The sequence below is a fragment of the Musa acuminata genome, chromosome BXJ2-9, assembly GCF_036884655.1.
Source record: "Musa acuminata AAA Group cultivar baxijiao chromosome BXJ2-9, Cavendish_Baxijiao_AAA, whole genome shotgun sequence".
Taxonomy (NCBI): domain Eukaryota; kingdom Viridiplantae; phylum Streptophyta; class Magnoliopsida; order Zingiberales; family Musaceae; genus Musa; species Musa acuminata.
The window spans coordinates 1735398-1762904 of NC_088346.1; the positions used below are offsets into that span (position 1 = coordinate 1735398).

Sequence of the window (27507 nt, forward strand, 5' to 3'; positions counted from 1 at the left end):
ACACCCTATACAATTTTTATTTGTTTCGCATTTGGTCTTCACATATTAAAGAGGACGGCGTAGGAGCAGAACACCAAAAGCCCTCGATTTGGAACCCCCTAATATCCGCTTCTCGTGATGGGGAGATTTCGTCGACCTCGTCTCCTTGATGCTCTGCCCCCAACCCTTTGGAAACCCCTACAACCATCAATGTTCCGCCGTTGATCTCCGAAATCTGGTTAGTCTCCTAAGATCCTCTTAGGTGTTGATCTTCTATCGATTGATGCAGTCCGATTCAATGTCTGTTGATGGTTCACAAAGTAGGTGCTGAAAAACAGAATCTTCAGTATTTTTTCCCAAACATGTTGCCTTTGAAATGTAGATTGTGCTGACCCAGTAGGAACTTGGATCTTCCGCCGGACGTTCTTTCTCCTGGAATCGAGTTCCCCAATCCTCTCCATTGAAAGATCTAATAGTCAAAGAGGACCGATATACAAACTGTTCTTTCCCCCTTGATTCTCTGTATGCACTTGCTTCTAGTTTTATGACTGTCAATAATATGGAACTTGGAGGAAAGCAACAATATATATATATATATATATATATATATATATATATATATATATATATACATCGGCTAGATAAGTGATAAATAAGGCAGCTGCATGGATCATAATTCATTTCTGGGATAAGGGCACTTTGAAATTGATTGCAACAAGAAAAGGAATATTGGGAAAAGAGAATGAGAGGATACTTAGCCAAGTGAATGGCATCTTCTTCTTGAGGTTATTTTAGATGTTTGAATATGGACAGAACTCAGCTTATATCCGTGTCAAAGCAGTTTCTGCAACCGCAAGCAGAAATACAGGTAAATTATACTTATATGTTTACATATAATTGCATCATGTCTAATTCCACTTGGACATGACAGCAGGTTTGCATATGGATTTTGTCTCTCGGTTTTAGTACCAATTGGTGAATCTTCCATAGAACCTAGCATATGAGATGTAGTTCTTCTTTGAAGCTATTTTTTTCATTCATTAAGAATGAAAGAGCAGCCTTAATTCCCTGTACTAGTTGAAATCTTTGAATCTTAGGATGTCCATCTACGTGGGCCAAATAACCACACTCTGACCAGAGAGAAGCCAAGTTGATAACTAGTTATCGAGGACCAGTACATTAGGTTGGACAAGGTTTCATGGATGTAGCCAAGGGAATAAACTTCTAGGTACGCATCTGCTTGTTGGATTACACTACTGTAGATGAAGAGGCTATGTTAAGAGGAAAAGAAAATGTTTTTATAGGACAAGACTCAAACTTCTTTTGTTCACTAACCTTCCAAAAGCAGTACTAAGAATTTTAGGATCTTTGGTCTGTGCATCTGGTTCAAAAGGGTGGTTCATAGAAACAATTGGTAAAGGCTTCAAGACCTACATGCATTTTTATGTTATGGTGTAAGGAATAATGATAAAGAACGGGTGTTGGAAATTTTAGATATTGTGATTTCATTTTTCACTGTTTGTCTCTCTCACTCTGACTTGAACAAGACTAAAGATAATGCCTCCTAGTATATGGTATGTATTCATCAAACGTGTGATCATTTAGACAATTTTCTCAGTGTAGTTACACACTTCAATTGTTATAGACACTAAATTTCTTACAGACTAGGTGTATCATAAAGTTATGGTTGCGGTGGTATGGTTAGAGATTTATAAGGTGGACAATCTACAGGTTGCATTGCCTAAAAGTATAAACTTAATGTAGACGCCTTGTATCTTCTTGATATTTTGTTGTGACCTGTAGGAAATAAACTAAGAAAGAAATAACTTGAAGGTTATTACAGGTTATTTTTGTTTTCTTTATCATGACAATATTTGCTTCTAAAGAAAATACTATTTACACTGAAGACTAACATTCAAACCAAAAACAAGTAATTGGTATGTGATTGCCCTTATCATGAATTGTGACTCTAAATGAAACTGATTGCCTATATATTATATAATAGCCTTTTGTTTGTTGGATCTAGAGTATTCGGCTGACAGATTCTTTGTCTATGAGACTGGCCAACTTCAGGATAATTGTACTGAGAGATGTTTTAAAGTCCTAAACAGTTTCAAAGTGTCTTCTAAACCTTATAAAGAGTATTCTAAGTTCTCTTCAATTGTGTACTTAAATGTGGCTTAGCATAAATTTTCAGGTAATTTTATCTGCTTTAAGAAATAAATTCTCTCCCTGGACAAACATAGAACATTATGGAAGGATGATGCTCGGGCCAAGCCATTAGCAAATATTGCTGTTCTCATATATTTGTGTGTTTTTTGTTGCTTATTCAATACCTGCTCACTGATATTCTTCTGCACTGGGACCAGAAGTTTGTTATCTCAGCTCTCAAGGAAGCTCTATTGAGTGCTAAAGGATATCAAATATCTATAAACCAAGAGAGCTTGTTTTAGCCAAATGCATCCTTCAGTTATGTATACCGTTTAGCATCCATATATTAACTTTAACAGTCTACAATGAACTAGCAAATCATCCACTTGGCAGCCTTTTTTTGTACATTGCTTCTGCTATTACCTTATCATATGCATTTATTTACTTGGAAGTGACTTTGTTTTTGTGCTCACTTGTTAATAAATACAGTATGTAGCTCTTTCAACTTTTTACTGAATGCTTCCTTTGAAAGGATTTATGAGAAACGTATACACTGGAAAATTGATTGTTTTTAATGCCAACTTGTTTTGATTTGTCAGGATCCATAAGCATATGCTTATACACCAAACTAGAGGCATTGCTTAATCCTTCAGGAACGGGAAACTGCAAAAACCAAATAATAAGGCGCTGTTCTCGTATCTAATTTCATAATGTAGGTATGACTTTGTTGTATATATTACATGGTTGTCAAAAGTATTCTCTTATCAAGCATTAAAGCCAATTCACTCAAACTGCAGGACATTCGACTGTAAGAGCAATGACAGATGGTATAATCGTCTGCTTCTCCAGCATTGTTGCCAGTGTCGAAGCATGCAGGAAGAGCAATGTGGCTGTACCAGGAAGTATTCGACTGTGGCAAGGAATGTGGATGTATACCAAAATGTGAGTAGGCAAGCATTGATTTGCTGGTTGTATTATATCAAGTGCACAAATTCAACATTACTGTAATCTTCTCTGCATTCATTACTACTTTGTATGTGAGGCCATAAAATGTCTGTCTCACGCAGTTCATGCATTTGATCGATTTCGATCCATTTGCAATGGGAAAAATAGTTAAGGCATGCTCATCATGCATTATGAGTAGTTACAATGTTACTGAACAATTCACTACTAAATTAAACATGAATTGAAGATGAACCAGTTGTATTCTTGCTACTTCAAGAACATGGTATACATTCAGTGCAAGGTTACGTCCCTTTTCGAGGGATGATATTGTATGATATTGTGACTGCAACATATATTATGCCATTAACATTCGATAAATCATGTTTTATAGAGGATATATATATATATATATATATATATATATATATATATATATAAGCAGCATTTGAATCACCAACCAAAACGATTTAACAGTCTAAAAGGAGTAGTCAGGTTTGAGGCTTCTCCTGGCGCCCTTGAGCTTTGGCTTCTCCTTGTCCTTCTCCTTCTCTTCCGCCTCCTCCATGCCCGTCCCACCTCCTTCCTCACTCTGCTCTTCCCCTTCCTCAGACTCGCTCTCCTCAAACGCAGGGTGTGTCAGAATGCTGCGGAGAAGCTGAGTCCCCCTGAGGGCGTTGGTCAGCGGAAGGTGCCCCTCCGGTGTGTCGTCCTTGAGCTCCCACAGGAACTCGCCGGGGAAGGACCGGTACCCGTACTGCTCCACCTCCGTGACCAGCCGCTTCATCCACCCCATCCGGATGAAGAAGCGCGTGAAGTCGCGGCCCGACTTCTCCCACAGCCGCCGCTGCACGCCATACCCGAAGCGGCCACCGCTGTGCCGGCGCCACAGCTGGTCGATCTCCTGGAGGTCCGCAGCCGGTATGAACTGCACCTCCGAGAAGAACACGTACCCCCGCTTCTGCGCGGCCTCCCCGGCGAGCGCGATGAGGAGGCGGCGCGTCTCCTCGTCGGCCTGTCGGAAGTCGCTCGACGACAGGTGGCTGGCGAGGACGTCGAATGGCGTGGCCGCGGCAGCTGCGCCTGCGGTGGATGGTACCACGCTACTGGCCGAGGTGGTGGTCAGGGAGGAAGAGGAGGGGGAGAGGTTGAAGAACAGCTTGAAGGATTTGGTCGGCTTGAAGAAGATAGAGTCGGGAGAGGTGGTGAAGTTATGGTGGTGGAAGGATCGATGGAGGGATTGGAGGGAGGAAGTGGCCATTGGAGAGGTGGTGGTCAGGGAGGGGAGGAATGCCGGCAGGTGTGAGAGCGAGAATAAGTGTGGCATGGAAGAATGAGTGGACTATGGTGCACATCCGAGAGAAGTGCAACGGAGAGTTGTGATTGGTTGGATATGGGTGAGATTCGATTCCGTCGGAGATATGCGTCTGAGGCCGTGCAAGTTAATACATTGATGTGAAATCGACTTGATTTTGAGGTTTGATCTGACTAAGCTGGTGGCTCAACTCATCATTTCGTGACCAATTTGAGTCTTAATTTGAACCTAATTGTGTCAATTTCTAACCTAATTCTGTGTATCCAATTAACCTATTTATTACAAGTCTAGTTTACTACCCCCAAATTGGACATTCTAATCTTCGATTGGACTTCAATCAATGCCAGTTATTTCATCGGTTGCACCCTAAATTCCATCAAATTGGGACCTTCTATACCCCAAATCAACCTTCATCGAATACGAAGCTGTCGTCGCTATCTCCTTCGTAACCCAGAAGGCGGTTGGTTCTTCGGAGGAAGCAACAAAAACCCTCGGCAGAGGAGTAGCGCACGAGACAGGAAGCGATGTTATCGTTGAGAGAAAGTTCGAGGTGAAGGTCCAGCTCGGATCCCTCGGGAGCGCTGCACATCCATCTGCCGCCGCCTCCACGAATCAGTATGATACCTTTGCGATTTGTTTTTTCTTTCTTCTTTGTTTGCTTGCTCGATTGATCCAGCTGCGAACAATACATGTGTGGGATCTTCGTGTTCTTTTCCGTTGCATTGATATTGAGCATTAGAGAAGGAAGAATTACAGGACCCAGAGATTGCAAATCATAAGAACTTTCATTAGGAGTAGGAATCAGGAAAAAGGTTCCTTTTTTAAAGGATTGGACCTACTCCAGCACAAGGCAGACCTTATTTGGAGGATTGAACGACAAAGGATGAGGAAATTTTACCTATAAGTTAATCAATTGAAAACATTAGTTATTAGAGCACGTAGAACCAGATATAGGTGCAGTATGTGAGGTTAAGAGTATGTAATCTCAGTAAATCCTTAAAAGAGTCTCCTCAATATATTGGATCTGGATAGAGAAGAAGCATTCATTCAGTATGACAACTATCATAGGATCATTCTTTTGTTGGATTTCGATCCATATTTTAAAAGGGATATTTACATTAGTCATCACCAACAACCATGCAGTGGATTCATGGTCTTCAAGAATGATACCCAAGTCTCGGTGCCCAAGCATTCAGATAAGCTGAAGCATGGAGAACAGATCCAAAAGATGTGAAAAAGTAGCATTTACATTATATGTAGGAGTGACTGTGGTAAATCATCAAATTTGAAGTCAGAGCCTTTTCACAATTTGCCTGCTCTAAACTAAGCCTTCCTGCAAAGTCGATGGCATATTGATAGGAACAATAGTTTATCCACTAGCATAAAGCTGCTTCCTATAGAAAGTTTTGAATTGTTGATGTGAACTGTGTGTAAGAACACTGAATTTGACACTAAAAATTCAGTTTCACTGCCTTCATTTGAGAAACTCTATTTGGTTTCTTACTGCCTCCAAGCTCATGACAGTACGGAAGCAATGATTGAGGGGGCACAGAAAAAGCTACATTGAGGACCTCTGGTTTCTTACTGATAGATTTTTCTGAAGTTAAAGAATCTTGATGGTCGATTAGCTTTTAGGATGAGTTTTAGGATCAATTTGCAGCAGAACTTATTGGTCATTCTCACACTCTGTCTACTGGGAGTTTATCAAAGAAGAAAAAAATGCACATCTAATGAATGAATATATGCTGTTCAGGAGATAGTTTGACAAGCTAATACTGAAATTGCAAGAAGTCATCAAGTGTGTTATTGGCAATTCTAAGAGCGATAAGAACGTGCAAAGCAAGCTTAAATATAGTTGTTTATAGCAACTGATCATAAATCTATCCATATTTTCCATGGAAATGTAAATAGATTTAAGCATCTGTCTCTGTGTCCTCACCAAAACGTAAGTATAATATTTTAGGCAATGAAACATTAAGCTTTATCCAATATCAGGGACAGTGAAGTATTCCTCATCATCAGATATCTCAAGCCTAGGCTTCTTGAATGTTGTGCCATGTTTGTTAGCCTTGTGGAAACCTGTGTTGCTTGCTTGTGATGTAGGGAGTTCAGGAACTTGAGCTGCTGCTTGGGCACCCTTTGGCGTTTCATCATGGAAAAGACCAATGTCTGCAAACCATTCCAACTCTCCAAATCCAACAGAAGACTCCTGGAACAGGTTGGATCAGAGTATGACCATCTTATGTGAACTACTTTAAATAGAAGTAAATCGACATATCATACCTTTTCACCAATTTCTTGGTCTGAAAGCTGAAGGAACTCATCAACAGCCCATGCAGAATGCATGAATGATGGTGTGCTCTGTTGTGTTGCAGGAACTTTTGTTGCAATCAAGGGCGGTCCATGGCGTGGTGGTTCAGTGTTGTCCTTTAGGTCCTTGTCGCACATCTTACTTACGGCCACACGGATTCCAGTAGCTAAATAACGCTGGTGGTTGCCGGAAAGGGTACCAGCGACATGAACAGGTTCATCACAGTCCCGGCAAAACAGGGCTCTGTCCTCGACGCAGAAGATGAAAGCTGCTTTCTCCTAGCAAAGATATTGAAAGAGAAAGAAGAAAGGATGTGGAGCATCACATACTCTACATGTTGATGTTCTTGGAATGTTGGCAAAGAGAAGCATACCACTCGTTTCTTCCACTTAACTAGGAAATTGTCTGAAAGTGAAGTGCACAAAATGCATATTTACTTGGACATAAGGAGACATTTCTCATGAATAGCTCATGAGGATATTATATCTTTAGGTCATTGTATTCTGTGTGACTTTGTCATCTATATGTCCCTTGAATTAAATGAACTAAAGTCCTATGTTGATTGACTTCTCGAGCCTCCTAACCTTAGGGAGAATGGTTTTCATCAATTAAGTTTCTGGTTCAAATTCAAACAAAGGATTGTTTTTCTCTAACTAATTGATTGTAGAATCAATCATGCAATTTCCTAAAGTGCAAATTCTTATATCACAAGGTTACTGCGTGGAAGAGATCTGTATGTGGTTTCATAGCCCAAGAAGGAGAATATAGCAGGAGATGCATGCGTTTCTACCTGTTGTTTTACATGAAAAGAAAGACTCATAATGATGTGGAAGCACAAGCAAGGCATTAAAATTGGGAGTCTACCATCTATATGAGAGGAAGCAGTGCCTGAGAGAGAGAGAGAGAGAGAGAGAGAGAGAGACAGATTACTTGGCAGATGTCACAGCGAGGGAGGCCGTTGGGGAGGCACTCGAGGCGAAGCCTCTGATGCTTGCTGGCGAGCTTGTTGGCTGCGTGGACCTCGACGTCGCAGCTCGGGCAAAGAGCGGCCTCGTCGGCGCAGCATATCACCGCCGCCGGTGCCTTCTCGCACACATCGCACTGGATCTTCATCTCTCTCTCTTTTGTCTTCCTCCTCCTCCTGCGCAGGCTTCAAGGTGTCCTACGCAACAGCATGACATCAAAACCAGAGAGTCCTAAGAGATCTGCTCCTCGGCGAGGCTCGGCGAGGACATACCTTCGTCAAAAGACCAACAAAATGGAAGAAGGTAGAGGAAGCCCAATGACAGTGAGGCGTTCAAATGGAGAGATGGAGGACCAGTCCTACTGGTGATGCATTGCTTGGTTTAAGATTGGCCAAGTGACGGCTGTGGGTGGTTTGGGGAACTTGTGGTTTCTCTTTCTTTGCCACACTTAATTAGTGTTTGGACTATGGACAGACACCTCATCTCTTGTCCAAGTCCGGCAGCCAACCTGCACTGCCAATCACAAGATTCTTCTTGACAAGGATTGGAGGGAGATCTTACCACCTGGGGTGTGGAGAGACTGTAGTGATATCTAGGGTTCTAGATTGTGGTCACTGGATTGGAGATCCATATAAATCTTTCTTAGTTGCAGAGATCTTTTGGAATGATTGCATAATGATTTCAAGGAAGCAGCAATATGTGGTGCTCATATAGTTGATAATTCAAAGCAGAGGATCAATTGCAAGCTACACAATCACATGTTTGGCATAGATATTTCAATCCAAACACAGTTGTCAGCACTCCAAATGATGGATTATGGCAGTTCAACTGGGCAAGCCTTCTGATGCAAACTCCACAGAGTTTGCTGGTAATCATGCAATGGATTGTTCAACTTGTTCTCCACATATTTTTTGGATTCTGGCCCAGCCATTGTTGTGCCATGATTGGGGGAACTCGAGTGATGATCTATCAATGGATTCAAGCAGTTCAAGAAACTTCCTCGGCAGCTTAGGATGGCTGTTCTTGTGGCCCTTGTTCCTCAGCAGCCTGCTCATCTTCCTCAGCAGTTCAAGACTTCATGATTGGTTTTGTTATGTGGTGCTCAATACCAAGGTCACTGAACAAGCCTTTCTTGCCACGCCTGCAAGGAAGAAGTGGCCATCTCTGTCATCTTCAAGAATCCACAGTGACATGGAGCTTCTGAGCTCTGTGAACAGGCCACACCAAAGTCCAGCCAAAATGTATTGAATGCTTGGATATGAACTGGCTTTGTGGCTGGCTCTCTTTGGAAAGAAGTGATGAGTAGGCTGCAACTTGTGACGAAGAAGGTGCACTCATCTCTCCCAAGAGTTTTCCTGAGCTTGGAATAATATCTTCCATTTGGGTGGCCTAAATTTGTGTCTACTTGTGCATGCAACAGGGATTGATTGATTGCTCTGCACTTGATTACACTTGCAGAAGTGCAACTCAATTTCTTTCCTAGCACTCAATCATGTCTCCCTAAATAGAATAGCATCACTGCAACTGCTGTTCCATGTAAGATCAAACTGACATGTAGTAAAATCTGCATTTGTTTCCTCTATGATTGGTTCTATTGCACTGGAAGTGTGCTTTGGCAGTTCTGACTTCATCATCTCCTCCCTTTTTCTCCATGACACAAAAGTGATGACCTTCACAGACTGGATCGAAGCAGGAAGCAGCATTGACCGCATCTCTTACTCCTAACCCAAATATTCTTAGGAGTTGTGACCAAACAAGCCTTGATTCCTGTGAACGCAGAGACAAGTATGCGATTGCAGAAGTGAAGGAAGAGCTTGATGACAATACCAAGACAAACAAGATGAGAAGTAAGTTAAAAATCTCATAGTTTTGGTATCGTATCTGCAAATTGGACTGGTAAGATGCATAGTCTTTTGACCGATTCGATCATGCATCTCTGTCACAACAATGTTCTTAGACTTGTTGACACCGCAAAGTTCGGTGCATGAATCAATCAATGAGCATGTCATGAAGTCTTTAGTCAAAGTTACTCTTTTGAAAGATTCAACACGGCAACTACCTGTGTCAGTTCATGTCCTTTCCGTGGAATGCATAGTAATTTAGAATGCAGATTTTATGCAGAATAAATAACAAATAAGTGGATCTGATATATCATCATCATAATGCATAAAAATTTATTAGATAAAGTTTTAGACTAATATCTTAGGTGTAATTTCAAATCGTCAATTTGGATTTGGATCGTATAATTAGACAAATATTCTAATTATCAAAAAAGAAATTATCGGATGAGATTGGAACCATTAACTCTTGTAAGTACATATGATATATCACAAACCAATATTTTGGGTGTATATAGTTGACTAATAAGAGTTCAATTTTTTTAATTAAATCATTACTAAACCAATATTTTAGAAGATTATTATTAAAAGCCTCATTCTTACTATTCATAATTTTTTAAAATTTTAATAAAATAATATATTACTATTTATAGTCTCTTTAATTCTGTTTTTATTCTTCTCTTTTTCTTTTGTTTCCTTCCTCACAACTCCCGCTTGCACAATCTATTATCGTAGGCTCTCCCAAAAGCGAGTACTCCAGTGGACAGTTTATAAAGATTTAAAACTATCTCTCATTTCATCATCTATCTTTTTTTTTTGTCTTTTTATATCATCTTCAAAGATTAAGAGGAGAAGAAGAAGAAGAAGAAAAAAAAAAGAGGTTATAGATAATGAGTGAAAAAACTTTATTAGAATTAAGTTATAAATTAAGGGCATATATATCTATTTTCAAAAGAATAATTTAGAAATATTTAAAGAACTTAACATTTGGGTTGTAAATAATAAAAAATTTACAAATAGTATTTTTTTTTATATTTTAATATTATTTTTGGGGTGAATTTTTAGAAAAAAATCTCTATCTTTGCTAAATTTTTGTAGAGTGTTCCAACTTTCAAAAATTATCATAGAGCTCTTTTTTTTTCATAAATGATCATTTTTTTTCATAAACTTTCAAAAGTTTGGTAAGAGCCACCTCCACCTTATGCATTGCCTCCCATCTCCTTTGTCCTATCGAAGTTATTGTCACCCCCTCTCCTTTGTCCTATCGAAGTTATTGTCACCTTTGCCCCTGGCTCTCACCAAACTCATCGCCTCCGCCCCTATGCAGCGGGCGACAATGGCAACTCCACTAGACCGTCTCTAATACATAAGGGCTGCGAACAAGAACGATGAGAGGTGCTATAGTTATCATACCCCTTCATCACGTAATGACAATAAAAGCCCCATCCTTCCTCAAGTGAAAGTAAGACAAGTTTGATGTGAGCCGAAGAGTCGATAACAAATCTAGCATGACAAAAAAGAGAGGAGGTGACGACGGTGTAGCGGAGGTAGGAGAAAATTAGTTTTTTTACACAATAATATGCTATATAGTTTTTAAAAAAAATTAGGATGCTATGCTTGTAAATTATTTTTTTTTTCCGAAAATTCAACCTTATTTTTATTTAAATTTATTTTACAATACTTAGAATGACTTTAGACCCCAAAAAAAAAAAAACGAAATAAATTAGTTTTAATAAAATTCATTTCCATTATAACATATGCACCTAACGTTCACGTATCCAGCCCTCGCCTTATTTCTTCCAACCTCAGATCGTTACAAAATGATGCTTCTGCTACGCCTCCGTTGAGCCGGGATCATCATCGCCACCACCCAAAACTGCGGTTGCTCCCCCGACCTTTGCTGCAGCAGCTGGGGCTACTGCGGCACCGGCAACGGCTACTGCGGCGCCGGGTGCCACTCCGGGCCGTGCGAGGCTTCTCCTCGCCCCGACGACGTCCCCGTCGCCCGTATCGTGACGCAGAGCTTCTTCGACGGGATCATCAGCCAGGCTGACAGAGGATGCGCTGGCAAGAGTTTCTACAAGCGCGACGCCTTCTTGACCGCGGCCAGCTCCTACACGAGTTTCGGCCACGTCGGGACGACCGACGACTCCAAGCGGGAGATTGCCGCCTTCTTCGCGCACATCACGCACGAAACCGGGCGTAAGTTCTTGACCTGCACAGCTTCCTCATGGAAACATCATCCTCTCTGTTGGACATAAAAGCAAACACGTTGTCTGCAGAAGAATCCTGGTTTGACTTTGCGGGTTTCTGACAGATGCATTCCTTGCAATTACACGTAGATTTCTGCTACATAGAAGAGATCGACGGCGCATCCAGGGACTAGTGCGACGAGGCCAACACCGAGTACCCATGTGTCTCGGGGAAGAGCTACTACGGCCGCGGCCCCATTCAGCTGTCATGGAACTATAACTACGGCGCTGCCGGCGAAAGCATCGGGTTCGACGGCCTCAGATCACCGGAAACCGTGGCCGTCGACTCCTTCAAGACTGCATTATGGTTTTGGATGAACACCTGCCACTCGCTCATAACTTCCGGCCAGGGTTTTGGAGCCACCATTAGAGCAATCAATGGCGATTTGGAGTGCGATGGCAAGAACCCGACGACGGCGAATGCTCGTGTTGGATACTACAAGGACTACTGTAGCCAGCTTGGCGTCGACGCCGGCAGTGACCTCACTTGCTGATTGCTTCTCTGGTACATCTACACACCACACACAACGAGCACAAGTAAGCTTGGGAGCAATCTACACTGTGGTACTTGAACTTATCCTCAGCCTTCTCCATTCTCATTAACTAATGACGCATCTTCTACTAGTAGAGTTGAAGTGTTGTGTAACATCTCCTGTTTAGTTCTACGTTGAAAGAAAAATAATTAAATTAATCTAAACGAACTTTATGTGTGCATTATTGTTAATTTTGAGTGTAATTTATATTTGAGTGTTTTGTGTCAATTGAGTGTTTAGACTTCACAATTCAATGAGTCAATTCGATATTGTGTTACTGTTTTATAAATGCTTGATGGGTATACCGATGTTAATCGATGTTTAGATATTTTGGATCAATAGTTCTAGTTCCATAAATTAATAGGTCAATTATCTCATCGAGTCGAATGGTGAGTGTTGTTCATGGATTTGACACCTAGTGATGAAGGTTTCGCGTATTTTATCCTGTAATTTTGTTGGAATATTTCTCTCTTAAGCATTGATCAGTCATATAATCAATTATGTTATTTACGTACTTTTGATTTGGTGGATTGATTTATTTTATGGTTACTGAAAATAAAAGTGTGGTTGAAACCGAGCTAATGCTTAAGTCCAGATTGATGATAGTGTACCTATTTAGTTCTATTTTATGCATCAGAATCACTGATAAAAAAAAATTCTTGTGTATTTTTAATCTTTTATCAGTATCATTCCATCTAAAAGTTGAAGACTTTAGATAAGACATGATTTATAATACTTCGCCTCTTATATGGGTAGTAGATGACTCAGCTTGACACATGAAACTTGAATTAATTGGATGTGTATAATTTCTTATAAGCATGATCTAACTAAGTTTTGAATCAAAAATTAATATGACATTGTTTATAGTCTTGTATTCTTAACATTTACACTTCCCCTTTGGTTGCTAGTGATGATTCACTTGTTCCCAGCATGGTATAAATGGATATCTCCATACTCTGCTTCTGAGATATTAGGTGAGATGTTTTGGACCATCTAACCATGTAAGTCTCTGACCTCTTTGAATATTATACAAATGAATTGGCAATGACTAAAATAGTTTAGAATATTCACTGGAGTTATCGCAAGAAAAGATTAATACATAACACAGGTATTAGAGGAATGATACTTTGTAAAGTCAAGGTTGTCCTTTGAATTAGGTAGTTTGTGGTTTGGAGTATAAATTGATTAGAGAAGGGTCCATTTACATTTTCTTTTCTTCGTCGTCAGCGAAAAGAAAATTGCGATATGTTTCTTCTTCGATCCCTTTGTTTTTTACTCTTTTATTTTTCTAGTGTCGGTTTTGGATCTTCGTCTTTATCCTCCACATTCATCCATGTACACAACCCTGATTTACCAAAGCATTCTCCAAACAATATTAATAACATATTAGGATCCTATGAAAAATAGCTCTAGGCAATTGCAAGTGTTCTTCTTTGGCAAAATCTATCATCCATAAGATTCTGAAACAACAAATGTATCAGACGATGTGTGAGCCAATTCTTCTAAAATGGCTCATGGATTTCACCCAAGTTCCTCAACCTGGTTTGAATTTGTCTAGGAAATCCTATTAAAATTTTTTTTTATCTGTAGCATGTGAATCATCAACCTGTTTGAGTGTTTTGAGATTAGTAACACAAGACTTGACTATTGCAGTAACCCAAGCATGGAAAACTTGATTTTAGGACTGCAATAGTAGTCATTTACCTTCTGAAAGGCATTCACTACTACACTTGATTCTTCAGTGAAATGCTTTGGGAAGGCATACCACCAAAACTGAGACTTACATATTTTTCTTTTTTTTGAGGATTTTTATTTGTTAATTGGTGCTTTCATGTCAAAGCTTCCTACAAAAGCAGATCATGACTGCAAAAGCCAAATCACAACAATAGAGGGATGGGAGTCCTGTGTTCCAGTGATCACATATTCGAACTTACCTACTTCAATGTTTGCAGCAAGCTTCAGTCAGTGGTGTTTATTTGAGAAGAGTCCTGTTTGGGGTTGATACTACTGATTTCACTCTTTTTGCATGAACTGAGGCATGAAGGACTCCTTCCCTAAGAACTAGAAGTCTTTCTGCAATCTTAACCATGACAATACAGCTCCAGTTGATGAAGTATTTTACTGTTTCTTTCGTTTTACATGAACCAAGGAAAGAACTAGTGTTATAGTGCAACTCCAGTTGGAGAAACATTTCACCAATTTCTTTCTTTTTGCATGAGCAGAGAGATGAATGATTCAACACATAAACTAGTTTGAGTTGTTGCTAAAATCTTAGCTATTGCACTGACAACTCCAGCAAGGGAAATATTCTACTGGTTTCTTTTATTTTGCATGAACTAAGAGATAAATGACTCCTTGATTCTCTAAGAACTAAAGAGTTCTTGTCAAAACCTTAGCTGCTATAATGCAACTCCAATAGGAGAAATATTCTACCACTGGTTTCTCTCTTCTTGCATCAACCAAGGGAGTGCATGCCAACCGAGGATGAAGACTAGGCTGTCCTGAGGTGGATGTCTTGTTGAAGAGATTTCACCATGCAATATTAATTTTTCTGAATTATTCCCACTAAATCCGGACCACAATAATCTGGTCAAGAGCACACTGATCACTTCTTTTACCAGGAAGAAGGGTGTTCATGTTAGCTGAGAAGATCACAGGCATGAATTCCTCGCCCTCTTCCTGAGGTCAACCATTTTGCGTCTCAAGTGCACTGATGCAGCTCCAGAAATGGAGAAGAAACCCAAAAACTAGCAGAAAACTACAAAAGCACTAAAGGATTCATCATAAACATGGCAACGACATCGACAAAGAGATCAATCAACCTCATTCTAAGGTTTCCAGGCACAAGCCCACACGGCCGGTTCCTGCTTCCATGTCAGGTAGAGACCTGAGGCGTCTCCTTCTGCCGGCACGAGCGACCACCCTGCGCGATACCGCCTCAACAATGCGTTCAGATCATCGACGACGTCGTCGCTGAAGGTGCTCGGCGAGAAGGATTCCATCAGTCGTTCGCACCACTGTCTCCCTTTCTCCCTTCTCTCGCAGTCTCCGCTATCATGGCCATCGCAAGCCAGAACACTCACGATGCTCTTAGAGCACTCCCGTTCCAGTGCCAGTCTCTCGTTGCTAGTGGGTGCAAAGCTCTCCTCCAGCATCTCGAAGTACATGGTGTAGAACCTCAAGCACTCCTCGAAGCAGCTCACGAACTCACCCTTGCAGCTCGTGAAGTCGGCCTCCTCCTCCACCACCGTGACCACCCGCGGCCGTAACCTGCTCAGCATGCCGACGAAGGCGTCTCTCTCTTCGACGCTGACGCGCCGCAAGGCCCCGACGCAGTTCACCGCCACCGCTTCGCCCTCCCGCAGCCCGAACTCCTCGTACTTGAGCTCATCCAGTCGCGTCAAATTACGTATCACATGGAACTGGAATGGCACCCCCATCAACCTCGCGAACTTCTCCATCCGCAGCCCTATCTCGTCCATGACCGATCCGCCCATGCCCACCGTCGCAACGACGGTTAGCCTCAGGTGTGGCGTGTCGTCGTTCCGGGTGGCCAAGGCCTCCAGCAACGTCGGCCACTGAGTGCAGTAGGTGTTGCTGATATCGATTATATGGAGCTTCGCTTCTCCATCGAACGCCTCCAAGATGGCGCCGTTGGATGCTACGTGACCGAACGTGGTCCAAGGGCTCGCCTCTTGAAACTTGAGGATGACCTTCCTCGTCGACTCGAAGGAGTGGCACCTTTCTGCCACCGCCAACGACGTCTTGTAGCAGTGCTCTCCCAGCTCAGTCGCTTTGCAGAAGAGAGCTTGCAGGAAATAAGATGCGACCTTCTGCTCGCAGTCTCCGTAGGGGGATGCGAGCTCATTCAGCATCCACAGCAGGTGATGCAGCTTGCCCGAATCGTTCTCCGAGATGGCCGTCGCACACTCGCGGAGGAGTTCCGCGGCCCATCGCTCGGTGGCGTTCGGATCGTCAAGCTCCAGTTCCAGGCAGCCAGCAAATATCTGATGGTAGTGCGGGTGTGGATTATGCATGTTATCTGTAGATAGCATCATCTTCTCTGGAGATCATACGACAAAGCTAGCTTCGGAGGCCGAGCCGGGAGATCCGGGTGCGGGCTTCATGTTCGGGACAAAAGAGAGGAGGAGGAAGGAGATGCCGGCGAAAGGTGAGTTCAACACATATCTTCATGCATCGAATCCTATTTAAATCGAGCGACTGCATGACGACGACGTCATAATTATTTCGAGAACGATCTCACAATATTTTCTCGAAATTAACTTTCATCCGTCATCCTCAGCAGGATGAGACTTTCCTGCAGTATATGTCGAAGATGCGTAGACACAGGACACAGAGACAGAGCAGTCCGAGAAGTGCGCTTGCTGAAGAAAATTACAACAACACATATTACCTCATCCTAACGATAATTGTGGAGCACACAGCTCATTCTCATCATCTTACCAGCATCTTGTTCGTGGCCTTTTGCGGGAAGCTGCGGCATATCCACTCTGAATCGAACAGCCATAACTTTGATATATATGGTAAAGCATCCCCCGAATCTTTTTTTCTCGGTTAAAGTTCTTATCGCCTTTTATGCGCACTAGAGAGGTAAAGAAGAAAGATGTATTCCAGAGAAGAGCTCAAAGCATGAATGTAACTTAGCGAGTTGAGTTCTTCGCCTTTTTAAAGCGAAAGCAGTACACGCTCCGTAGGTCCTAAAACCTCTCACAATAGAAACACACGGAACCAACCAAAAAAAGGCTTCCTTTATTCTCTTGTTATCTTCCTGAGGTATTGATTTCCATCCAAACTACGCTTTCAAGCAGATGAACACGAGACAAACGCATGCAAACAAACAAACAAGAGATTAAAATGAAGGATTAAAACGCTAGTCCATGGCATCCCAGCAAGTTTTTCACCCTCGATGAAGTTGCAGAAGGGGACGACGCCGAGACTATCGTTTCTCGCTAAACGGGAGATTAAAGGACTAGCAGAAAAGCCACAGGTCATATAGCGTGTCAACGATGTTTGTTTAGCCATCGAAACCAAGCCTGTTGCTTCTTCCTGAACGAGAGATTAAGAAAGGAAGGAGTAACTAAGAAGCAAAGCCACCATCGATGCATGAGGTCGCAGAAGAGGACAAGACCAAGACTCTCGCTTCCTCCTCACTCCTAACTTTGTGCTCCAAAAAGCCCATCTTGGGAGGGAAGAAAGGCGTTCGCCGCCCTTTTGAGATTGCATCTCCTTGGCCTATTGGATTGTAGCCCACACCATTCTCTGCAGCTTGTTGCACCATGGAAGCCTCTTTCCTTGCCGTGGCAGGAGCTCGCAACATGTCCCAAGAAAAAAAAAGGTGAGGAGGGCGAGGCTCAACTTTACGGGTCATGCCACATAAGTCGAGTGCCTCTTCTTGTAAGCAAAAAGCTTGACACGGTTGATGCCATGGATGCTTTAGTTGGTCCGCGAGGTGATAGTGGCAACTGCAGCGTGAGTTTAATGAAAGCTTAACACACGAGATAGCTACAGCACTTGGTGGGTCGTCGTAGTACTGAAAAGCTATGCGATCTCTGCAAAAGCGTTGCGTGATTTCCTTGCAGGCCCACTTTATTGAGTGATCGAACCTATCATTGGCTTCCCAATACACATGAAAAGTTCATCGACATGTGAACCTGTTTGGAGGGAGGAGGGGGGAGAGTTCGACACGTTCGGCGTGGGCTTAACGTCGAATCTTATTACGCTTAGGAATACTGGTGGGCCCCGAAACTGTTCCTATCGGCCCACGACACGTTATCCCATCCTTTTGTCCGAGGCGTGCAGCATCCACGTCAGCTAAACCTTAATATTGAACAGCCCATTAAATAGCTATACAGAGGAGAATAAAAAAGAGAGACATGCATGAAAATAATATGATGAACAAAAAAAAAACAAGCAAAACAAAATAACTAAATTTTAGCGTTAATTATAGATTACATCTCTATAATTTCAAAAGTTATATCGAGATTCTTATGTTTACGAAAGTAAAATATTTAATCTCATTGTTCTAATAATTTTTTTTTAATGGATCTTAATATTTTACTTTCATAATTATAGAGATTATAATATAATTTTTAAAAATATAGAGATCGAGAGGTTAAAAATAACTAATTATATTGAATAATCTATAATTAATCCTAAATTTTATTAGACGAAAAAGAAACATACGAAGGAGGTTGAACTAACACTTTCGTCGATCGATCGATTTTTCCTTGGCAATTCTTCGGTACATCTTTATCCTACATTGGAAACTTGATGCAAATTAGCGGTACAAATGATTCTTCCAGCTAAAAACTGGTGTTGAATCTTTCAGAGTCTCCATGTTAGAGGAGTTCTGCAATGAACAGAAGATTATCTGCAAATAAGCAATGGGCTCTTTTGCAGTCAGTGATTGCAAACGCGCAGAACATCGAGGGGAAAAAGGTCATCTCTTCACTTCCTTTTATATGTAAATGGCCTTTCCGAGCCATTAAAAGAACAGGAAAGAAAAGAAAAATTATTTTGGGTGGGCAATCCCCTTTGGATCTCTGTCTCAGCCCCATCCTCCTTTATTCTGAAAGTGAAAGAAGCTCTCATCGAGAGGACCAATGTCTAGTAGAAAGAGAACATTTTCCAGTGTATCATGGATGGATTTTCCGAACCATTAGAAGAACCGGAAAGAAAAGAAAACTTTATTTTGGGTGGACAATCCCCTTTGGATCTCTGTCTCAGCCCCATCCTCCTTTATTCTGAAACTGAAAGAAGCAATCATCGCTATGAACCATGTTGGTTCCTCATCCTTTATCTCCTAAATTCGTTCTGTCTGTACGACAAGTTTCAGAGACTTGCTGCGGTTCCAATCAAACCTCTATGGAAGCCATTTCTATCATGTCCACTTGACTGCCTTCCAACCCTGGTTGAGGTTTTACTACAGACCAGTGAGAAGTATGGCGCTTGTGTTGTTGTTGATGAGCTTCTACAATCAACATCGGAACAAAAAAGACCATGAAAATGGATAGAACCACCGACCCTGCCCACGTCAAGTAGGCGTAATTCTTCAATTGCTTGCATTCTTTCAGGAGGATCTTAGAGGCATCTTTCACCAATTGGCAATTCGCTAGTCGTTCTATACCAGGATAGCCATCGAGTATGTTCTGCATGGAACTCGTGTAAATTTGCACTTTCATGAAGTCACTGGCTGATATAAATTCTCCTCCTCTGCAAACTCCGCGATCATTGGCCATGCAGGTATATTTCTTCAAAATCTTGGAACAGTCGAACACAAGTTAGCATGGTGAGTAATAATAATGATCACACTAGGCAGTGCTTAACATTGTGGAGAACAGTTCAATTTTAGATCTCTGTACGAGAACTAGTATTATTTGATGCAAAAGGAGAAAATTTTACCTGAGGAATATCTCCGATTTTAATTGTATTGGAAGAACAATTTTTTGGCTCATAAGAGTAGTCAGGTGATTCTGAAAAAGGATTGCAGACAAACTCCAGATCTGGAAGAGGCAGTGACTTTGCAGCCGATATTCTTTTGTTCACCTGCAATTGTGCAGGTACGACACTTGCAGATTTAGCAAATACATTGTTCCACAAAAATAAAGAAAAGGAAGATGAAATTTTTATAATTTTTGTGTGGTGGATATCAAACTTCCATGTGTTGAGACTTGTAACTCTGCAAACGATGTACTGTTTTTGATCGATTTATTCTCTTCAGAAGTATATTTCTTTGATGGCTTCTGCTTAATTTTTCTTTCCTCAGGGAAATAACAGCGGTTCTTCTTCTTCTTCTTCTTGGGATCAGTGGAATTTTTGAAGCTCAACATTAGAGCAGCTAACTACTCTATGCTGTGAATGTAAGTGCTTGTCTTAAAATGTAGTCATGTAGATACTACACCTGTGTCATACTTAATAGCCTGTTCTTGTTATGTTAAAAAAGGCTTGCAAAAATACTTGGGAAATAATGAGGGTTTGTTCCACATCTTGGTATTTTCCAGTTTAAAATTTGGACTTATTAGGTGGATCCATTGATGATGCTTCCTTCAAGGAAACACATCATGGTATGATATAGGAGGAAGAATCAAGGTCGATGTAACTATTGCAGCTTAAATATCCTTCTTAAGTTTAAGATAAACCTTTTTATGATTGCTCATAAACCCTTGTTGAGCTTCTTGATTTTCTTATGGACTGGGGTACACTAATTTGATGGTGAGAACCTGATTGGCGCGGTCCCAAGGGCGTGCCAAGAAGAACTTGCATGGATTATTACAAAGAATTATGTATATCAAAATTTCCATAGCTATACAACAAAGAAAATACCAAGATTTGCAATCGAAATTATTAGGGATGGAAACTGAATTATGCATCTGAAACTTTGGTTAGTGCTTTCAGCAGCTTAATTCAAACAATGAAATGGATATTAATTTACTCACTAGTTTAATGATAATTTCCTTTTTCTATTTTTGAGGTAATAAAGCACACCTGTGACAGAAGCTACAGTTTATCAAAATGTAATTATGTGAATAATCCATGAAATGCAATGTCCTAGACTTTACGATATCAGAACCTATGATCTGCCGAGGATCTTAAAACTTTGGTACCTGGTCAATTGTATTATGGATTCCTGCTCGGATATCGTGTAGCATCGCATTGGCAGAAAATTGCTCACTGCATGGCATGATTGAGCTTAAGTTGCTGTTTCGAGGATTTAGCGTATATTCAGCAAGAGCCACACAGGAATCACCGGAGAACCTGGAAATTTTGCTCCCTTAAGTTGAAGATATAGCGTGGAAATAATGGAAACATTTAATCATGGAGGAAGAACATGGCTTACTCATAAAGAAAGAAATATAGCCCAAAGTATATCCAGAAAAGGAATGTGAATAACCAGCAAAGGATGATAAACCTGTCATTAGCCAAATTTTTCTTAGATTTCTGGAAAAAAAAATTATTAGATCCATAATCATAAATCAACAAGTACACTGCTTGCTACAAGTATGCTCTTTTTTAATTGGTTCATAATAAGTTGCCAAGTAAACTGATCCATATGATAATGATTTAACCGACTAAAATGGAATCGAGAATCTGGTAAAATATGAGCCTTTTGCTTCTTCTTTTTTTTTGTCATAATTTCTAGTGAGATCAGAATCTTTTTTGCATACAATATAACAAAACTTTTTCAAGTTTCAAGCTGACTTACAGATAAAATATTTTGTATAGCCTTGGACGCCTTAATGCTGCAACACCGAAAAAAGAAAAAACTGAAAGTTAAATTCAAGAAACACAAATTGATTAATGGAGGGTTCTCACTGCAACAGGAGTACAGATTAGCTTGCTTACCCAGAACTGCAAGAACAGCAACAATATTTAGCACGACACTGGTAATGGTCACCGCTTCCCTGCAAAATATTGTATCATCATGAGAAATTATGAAATGATGGTTGCCAAGCTACTTGTACTATGTCGATCTCTTTAACCTTTGATGATTGGTACTTACAATATTTTGATACCCTTGTTGAGCGAGAGCATGCTTGTCTCAGCCTTTCTCTGTATGTTAGAAGCTTTTTTGATAAGCTTTTGTGATGTGGAATTCAGATAGCTGGACCCTTTAAAACCACCATAGAATTCTGTGATCCTTCCCATGGCCTCCACAGCTCCTGTCACATTGTATATCGTTTGGGCTGCCTCTTCTGATGTTTCCATAATGATGTTCTTGATTGTTTTGGCACTTGAACAGAATTTAGCACTACCACCAAGCACTATTCCAGATGGTACCCTGCATGTACATTTCTAGCAACAATTACTCCAAGTAACCTTCTTAAGAATAATATGATTACTTCACAGATCAAGATAAGAATAACATCAGAAGACACCTAACTGAAGCCTTCTGTTAAAAATCAGGCTTACATGGCTAGGAATGCTAAAATGATCCCAATTAAAATTGGCCAAACACAGTATTTATCAGAAAAAGGGAATCCCTTCTTGTGCTTGGGTTCCTTGTTGACAAAACGAGTCCTTGTGATAAGAAGAATGCTGGCATAAACAAGGCCGCCAATAATCCATATTGCACCGATGATATATCCATATCTTCCTGTATATATTGTAGACTGAAAGAAAATACACAAAGGTCATAAACCCCATCTATCTGTTCTCATTGAGTGTTAATGTGATATTAACTTTCACAGTTGAGACAGCTCAAAGAAGACAATTTTCAGCTTAATGATGTAAACTGAGCATGCATAAGTTTAGGAAAACTTTCAAGATCAAAAAAAAATTCTATATAAGTTAAATAAAATGCTGAAATCAGCTACAGTTGAAAAGGTCAAAAAATGATTTTTCAGTAGATTTCTACAAAAGCATGTTAAATAAATTGCTGAAATCAGCTATTTTTCAAAAAGTTAAAAAATGATAATGTTTTTGGATGATGTATAAGTTTTCTATTTTTACTTGGCATCAATATTGCAATTGGATGTTGATAAAAATCCCTTTTTGCTGAATCATAGGCCAGAGTTAGTAGTTGGAAATCTTGTGTAGTGATCAGGAGTAGTTCCAAGTTATAAGCCATATATGATCAATTACATAGTACTTGATGTGCATGTATTTTCATGTGAATTGATGATTTTGTGGATCTATGTATTGTGAATATGTGGGAGGGGGCAGAGAGAGATTACACTCCAGTAATGTGTGTTTGTGATGTTGTAGCCACCTTTGTACTTCTTCAAGCTATTCAAAGGATCAACTCTCTGTGTCCTTGCCGACAAAGCGCTTACAGGTTCAGAGATGTTCACGTCGCCAATCAAAATTCTTTCATCTAGTAGAAGAGGCAGATGGAAAAGAAATAAGAGCAATTCAAAGCAAATTAGTAGATGTAAAGATGCAAGCATTCTTTTATCATGCTAAAAACTTTTCCGACATATAACATTCCATCTGATTGATGAGATATCTGTCCATGCTTGTTAGAAATTTTACAAGTTTAGAAGTGTTCGACTCTACATTTCAGCTTATCATGAACAAGCACAGTTGAGCTTCCATCCTAGAAGTTCTTAAAAATCAAGCATCATAGCGGTCCCTACTTCCTAAGTCCCTACTAGTGCATCCCCACCTGCACAGGCCAAGCTGTTGAGAACCGGCAACCTTTGCAGATACATCCATACACATCAAGTCCAGCATCTGTTGGCATGGTGATATAAGAACAAGTAGCAAGACCAAATGGTGAAGGTGGACACAATTTCCATCAAGCTAATTATGCATGAATCGAAGAAGAAAACATAATCTCTGTTTCTAGTCTCGGCACGGTGATATAAGAACAACTAGCATGACCAAATGGTGAAGGAGGACACAATTTCGATTTGGCCAAATTATGCATGAATCAAAGAAGAAAACATAATCCAGCATCTGTCGGCACGGTGATATAAGAACAACTAGCATGACCAAATGGTGAAGGAGGATACAATTTCGATCAGGCCAAATTATACATGAATCAAAGAAGAAAACATAATCCAGCATCTGTCGGCACGGTGATATAAGAACAACTATCATGACCAAATGGTGAAGGAGGACACAATTTCGATCAGGCCAAATTATGCATGAATCAAAGAAGAAAACATAATCCAGCATCTGTCGGCACGGTGATATAAGAACAACTAGCATGACCAAATGGTGAAGGAGGACACAATTTCGATCAGGCCAAATTATGCATGAATCAAAGAAGAAAACATAATCCAGCATCTGTCGGCACGGTGATATAAGAACAACTAGCATGACCAAATGGTGAAGGAGGACACAATTTCGATCGGGCTAAATTATGCATGAATCAAAGAAGAAAACATAATCTCTGTTTCTAGCTGATTTGGTCTAGATTTAGTCCATTTCAAGAAATGAAGATAGCGTTGGTGAAACAGTGAACCATAATGCTGAAAGTGCCACATTATTATGTGGGAGCCATTAGTACTTGCAGTGTCCAATTTGATCCCGGCCATGGTCCTTCAGATTTACTTCAGTGAATTATTTGCTGCACAGGTAATTGTGATTCATGCTGATGGACTGTTCTTATCGCCTGGATTGCACTACTTAACCTAATACATAGTTAATCTGTCTACATTAATCTACAAAATGAAAACTTATAACACAATAATTTATGAGAAGGTCTGAGTTGAGAATTCTCTGCCTCACCTGTTCCAATTTTAGTGAGATCCTCGTTCCCGATGGTGATTTGAACTGGGACTTCTCCTAGGCAACAGCCCAGGACAGCAGCTAATGAACATAGGCAGATTGCAGAGTGGTAAAACATTCTCAAGCCCATCTCAGCAACCTCTGAAAATTATATACATAAACAAATTATATCATTCATCATCCAAACAAATCAACAATGATCTCAACGAAATTGGTGTCTTATTTTATGAGGATAGGATTCAGCATAAACAGTAAAGAAAGTTAGTAGGAAAATGAACACAAAATGATTCCTGACATTTCATATTTAAGATCAGTGAGATGACATTAAAATTTTATTTGCAGAGGTATACTTCAGATGCAATTCAAACCAGCATAAACAGATCTCTTGATGTATCTCCTCATGTATCGAAGTAAGCCGTCCATAAATCATACAGATCTCGACATTCGGAAGGAGATTTCAACTAAGTTGGTCATTAGTTAGCATTGTGTTCATTGCAAATCCTATCTCAGCAACCATCTCCGAGTAAAAAATTGGAGGAACCAAAGAACGAAGAGACACCAAACAGCATCATACCGCATTACGACTAATTCAATCTAAATCTCAACAGGAAAACACAGAGCTTCACCAAAGCCAACTTCGAAAGGCATTACATGGTCTGGATTTTGGATGCTCCTAGTTAAGCAAACATGGTCCCTCCAATTCCCCGAGAAGCAAAAATGATGCAGGAAAAAGGAAGAGAAATCTAACCTACTGTCAATATCTGGCACTCTCAAACTTCAGCCATGGAATGATCTGCTCCTGTCTTCCTTGAAGGCCACCATGGGACGCCACAAGACTCTCCTCACAGAAGCTTCAAACAATGAAGTCCCAAGAAAAGGAACTCGCTTCCTTCCTATCAGCCGAGACTACGGTAGGAGACGACCCCCCTCGAACCAGTCTTCCCTCGTGGGAGACGGCAGCGCAGGTACATATACCGAGCAGCACTCGTCCCTTTCTTGTGGAATGGGGTAATGTACCGAACCAAAAGCAGCACCAAATCTTCTTAGCTAAGGAACAAATCCAAGAAAAAGAATTCAAGTCGACGGAGATTGGAGTTCGTGTAACAGCTGCTTTTTGTTGCGTCCGATCGTGTTTCAACGATTCCTTTCCCCGTTGCAACGTGTGAATTTTGACGCACGAACAAAGAAAGAAAGAAAGCAAAAGGAGACTTCTTTTCTTTCGGCTTGCATACGCAAATCCTTCTCCTTTACCATATTTTGCTTCGTTCGAGAGCAGCAAAGATCCAAGAATACGTGCATACTTATAGCTTTTCCTTCAAGAAAAGTAGATGCCTGAAAGTTTGTCTTGATGACGGCAAGTGCAATCTTTAATAGCTCGGTCGTAGAAGTTGGGTCCTTTTGACTTTCGGGTCATATCGGTTGACCTTAATTCTTCGGGGAGAGAAAGAGAGAGAGAGGAGTTTAGTGGAGCGAACAGTGCAGGAAAATTGCGGTCAAAAGGGCTGGAAATACTGGTCGACGTTTTCCATACAACTGCGGCGTCTGAATCGGGGTTGGGTGACTGCACCGTTTCCACTGGGGTTGGTGGTGCTGTGCCTCCGGCCACCCGATGCATGTATTCCATCATCCATCTTTATCGACTGCTCTTCCTGAAAAGAGTCCATGCGATGAATGCTCAGAAATTGGCATAATAATTAGTTCTTTTTATTTGATAAGAACTTATAAATCATTTCATGATAATAATTCTAATAACCCTTATAGCTTCTTCCACTTAATTTGGAACACTTCCCATAAATTCGATCTCGATTACCGATCAAACTCAAATTTTGCTTAATGTATAAAACTATGGTCAAAACTTATAATTAACCCCTTAAATTCATTCGACCGACAAAGGGAGGGAGACCAAGCGCACTCCACCTTTCCTAAACCAGTTTGATCGAAGTTGAACCGATCTGGATTCAATCTGAACCGGACCGAAATCCAATCGAACCAACTTGAATCGAGCTGAACCGATTTGATCCAAGTTGAACCCGCCCAACTCCCGGCCCGAGCCACGTCGGGTCCAACCGGCATTGGGTTCGGTCCAAGCGGCGCCAACCCAACCCAATAGCCATCATTTTTCACTAATATCATAATTTTAATTTTAATTTTCAAAATTAAAATTTTGAATAATTTTATTTTATTTTATTAATGAGTACCAAATATTTTTATGAAACAATAAGCAAACAATAATTCTAATATTTGAAACTCAAAAAATAGACCGATTAAGTCTAATAATTGCAATTAAGGCATGACTTAATTATTTATTTTTGCCATCTCAGATGTGCCAATATGATTCTTGCCTTGACATGTTGCTTTGAATATTACATGCATCATTGTCATGAAGAAACCAAGTCCTTCATAATCATCACCCTTTTCCCTCTTGCTTCACTTTTCTAGGCTTTGGTCTTCACCAGAAACATGAAGCATGATGCCATCCATCGCCAAGCATGCATCGATGCTCCACTCCTGCATGCTTCTTCCTGAAAGTGAACATGTTCTTCATCAAACAAGAGAAGAAAACTAAGCAAAGCAGAATACTAAACATTGCTGCTCTTTCTTCTTTTCTGCCTTTCTCCTTTACGCATGAATAGTGTATTGTAGTCCTTTCGAGGAATGTCTGCTTTTGTTTCTGCACCTCAAGACAGGTCAACTTACAAATCATGATGTTAAAGTTCCAAGCTAATAGATTCTGCTAATAGGGAAGTAGATTAGCTTGTTGGACTCGCATTGGTGAATTCAGATCCATCTCTAAACAGAAAGAAGCACTGCTATTAGTTTATCTTTGGTGTTTGTGGTTGCACTAACAGTACCTACCTTTGGGGCCTGAGAATGAGACCCACATCAGATTTGATATGCAACACTATGAGGCTTTCATCGGTTCTTTTGCTGGAGATGGGTGGTCCTCTTGGTTTCTGGCGGAAGAACATGGTGGACTGCAACTCTTTCCCTTCATTTCATATTCTCAGTTGTAATCCATGGAATCA

General features: G+C 40.6%; 4 protein-coding genes and 1 pseudogene across 4 annotated transcripts; 1 reads left to right on the top strand and 4 right to left on the bottom strand.

The window, feature by feature from the left end:
• Nucleotides 1–3316: 3316 nt before the first annotated feature.
• Nucleotides 3317–4419, bottom strand: LOC103996756 (tetrapyrrole-binding protein, chloroplastic). Its single transcript, XM_065124118.1, has one exon. The coding sequence runs from the start codon at nucleotides 4397–4399 to the stop codon at nucleotides 3551–3553; it is 849 nt and encodes a 282-aa protein (XP_064980190.1). The 5' UTR covers nucleotides 4400–4419; the 3' UTR covers nucleotides 3317–3550.
• A 1801-nt stretch (nucleotides 4420–6220) lies between these two features.
• LOC135622347 (B-box zinc finger protein 24-like) lies at nucleotides 6221–8092 on the bottom strand. Its single transcript, XM_065124119.1, has 4 exons — nucleotides 7936–8092; nucleotides 7629–7860; nucleotides 6671–6976; nucleotides 6221–6596 (listed from the first exon to the last, which is right to left on the bottom strand). The coding sequence occupies exons 2-4, from the start codon at nucleotides 7809–7811 to the stop codon at nucleotides 6369–6371; spliced, it is 717 nt and encodes a 238-aa protein (XP_064980191.1). The 5' UTR covers nucleotides 7812–7860; nucleotides 7936–8092; the 3' UTR covers nucleotides 6221–6368.
• A 3214-nt stretch (nucleotides 8093–11306) lies between these two features.
• On the top strand, nucleotides 11307–12535 carry LOC135622346 (endochitinase EP3-like; annotated as a pseudogene).
• Nucleotides 12536–15034: 2499 nt separating this feature from the next.
• LOC135622345 (protein SHORT-ROOT-like) lies at nucleotides 15035–16761 on the bottom strand. The gene has a single exon (XM_065124117.1). It carries the CDS (start codon nucleotides 16342–16344, stop codon nucleotides 15115–15117), a length of 1230 nt encoding a protein of 409 aa, XP_064980189.1. The 5' UTR covers nucleotides 16345–16761; the 3' UTR covers nucleotides 15035–15114.
• Nucleotides 16762–18606: 1845 nt separating this feature from the next.
• Nucleotides 18607–25737, bottom strand: LOC135623940 (uncharacterized). Its single transcript, XM_065127410.1, has 11 exons — nucleotides 25230–25737; nucleotides 24482–24622; nucleotides 22981–23120; nucleotides 22217–22416; nucleotides 21807–22085; nucleotides 21650–21708; nucleotides 21510–21546; nucleotides 21144–21215; nucleotides 20911–21061; nucleotides 19709–19852; nucleotides 18607–19566 (listed from the first exon to the last, which is right to left on the bottom strand). Exons 2-11 carry the CDS (start codon nucleotides 24609–24611, stop codon nucleotides 19162–19164), a joined length of 1617 nt encoding a protein of 538 aa, XP_064983482.1. The 5' UTR covers nucleotides 24612–24622; nucleotides 25230–25737; the 3' UTR covers nucleotides 18607–19161.
• Between the last annotated feature and the right edge of the window lie 1770 nt (nucleotides 25738–27507).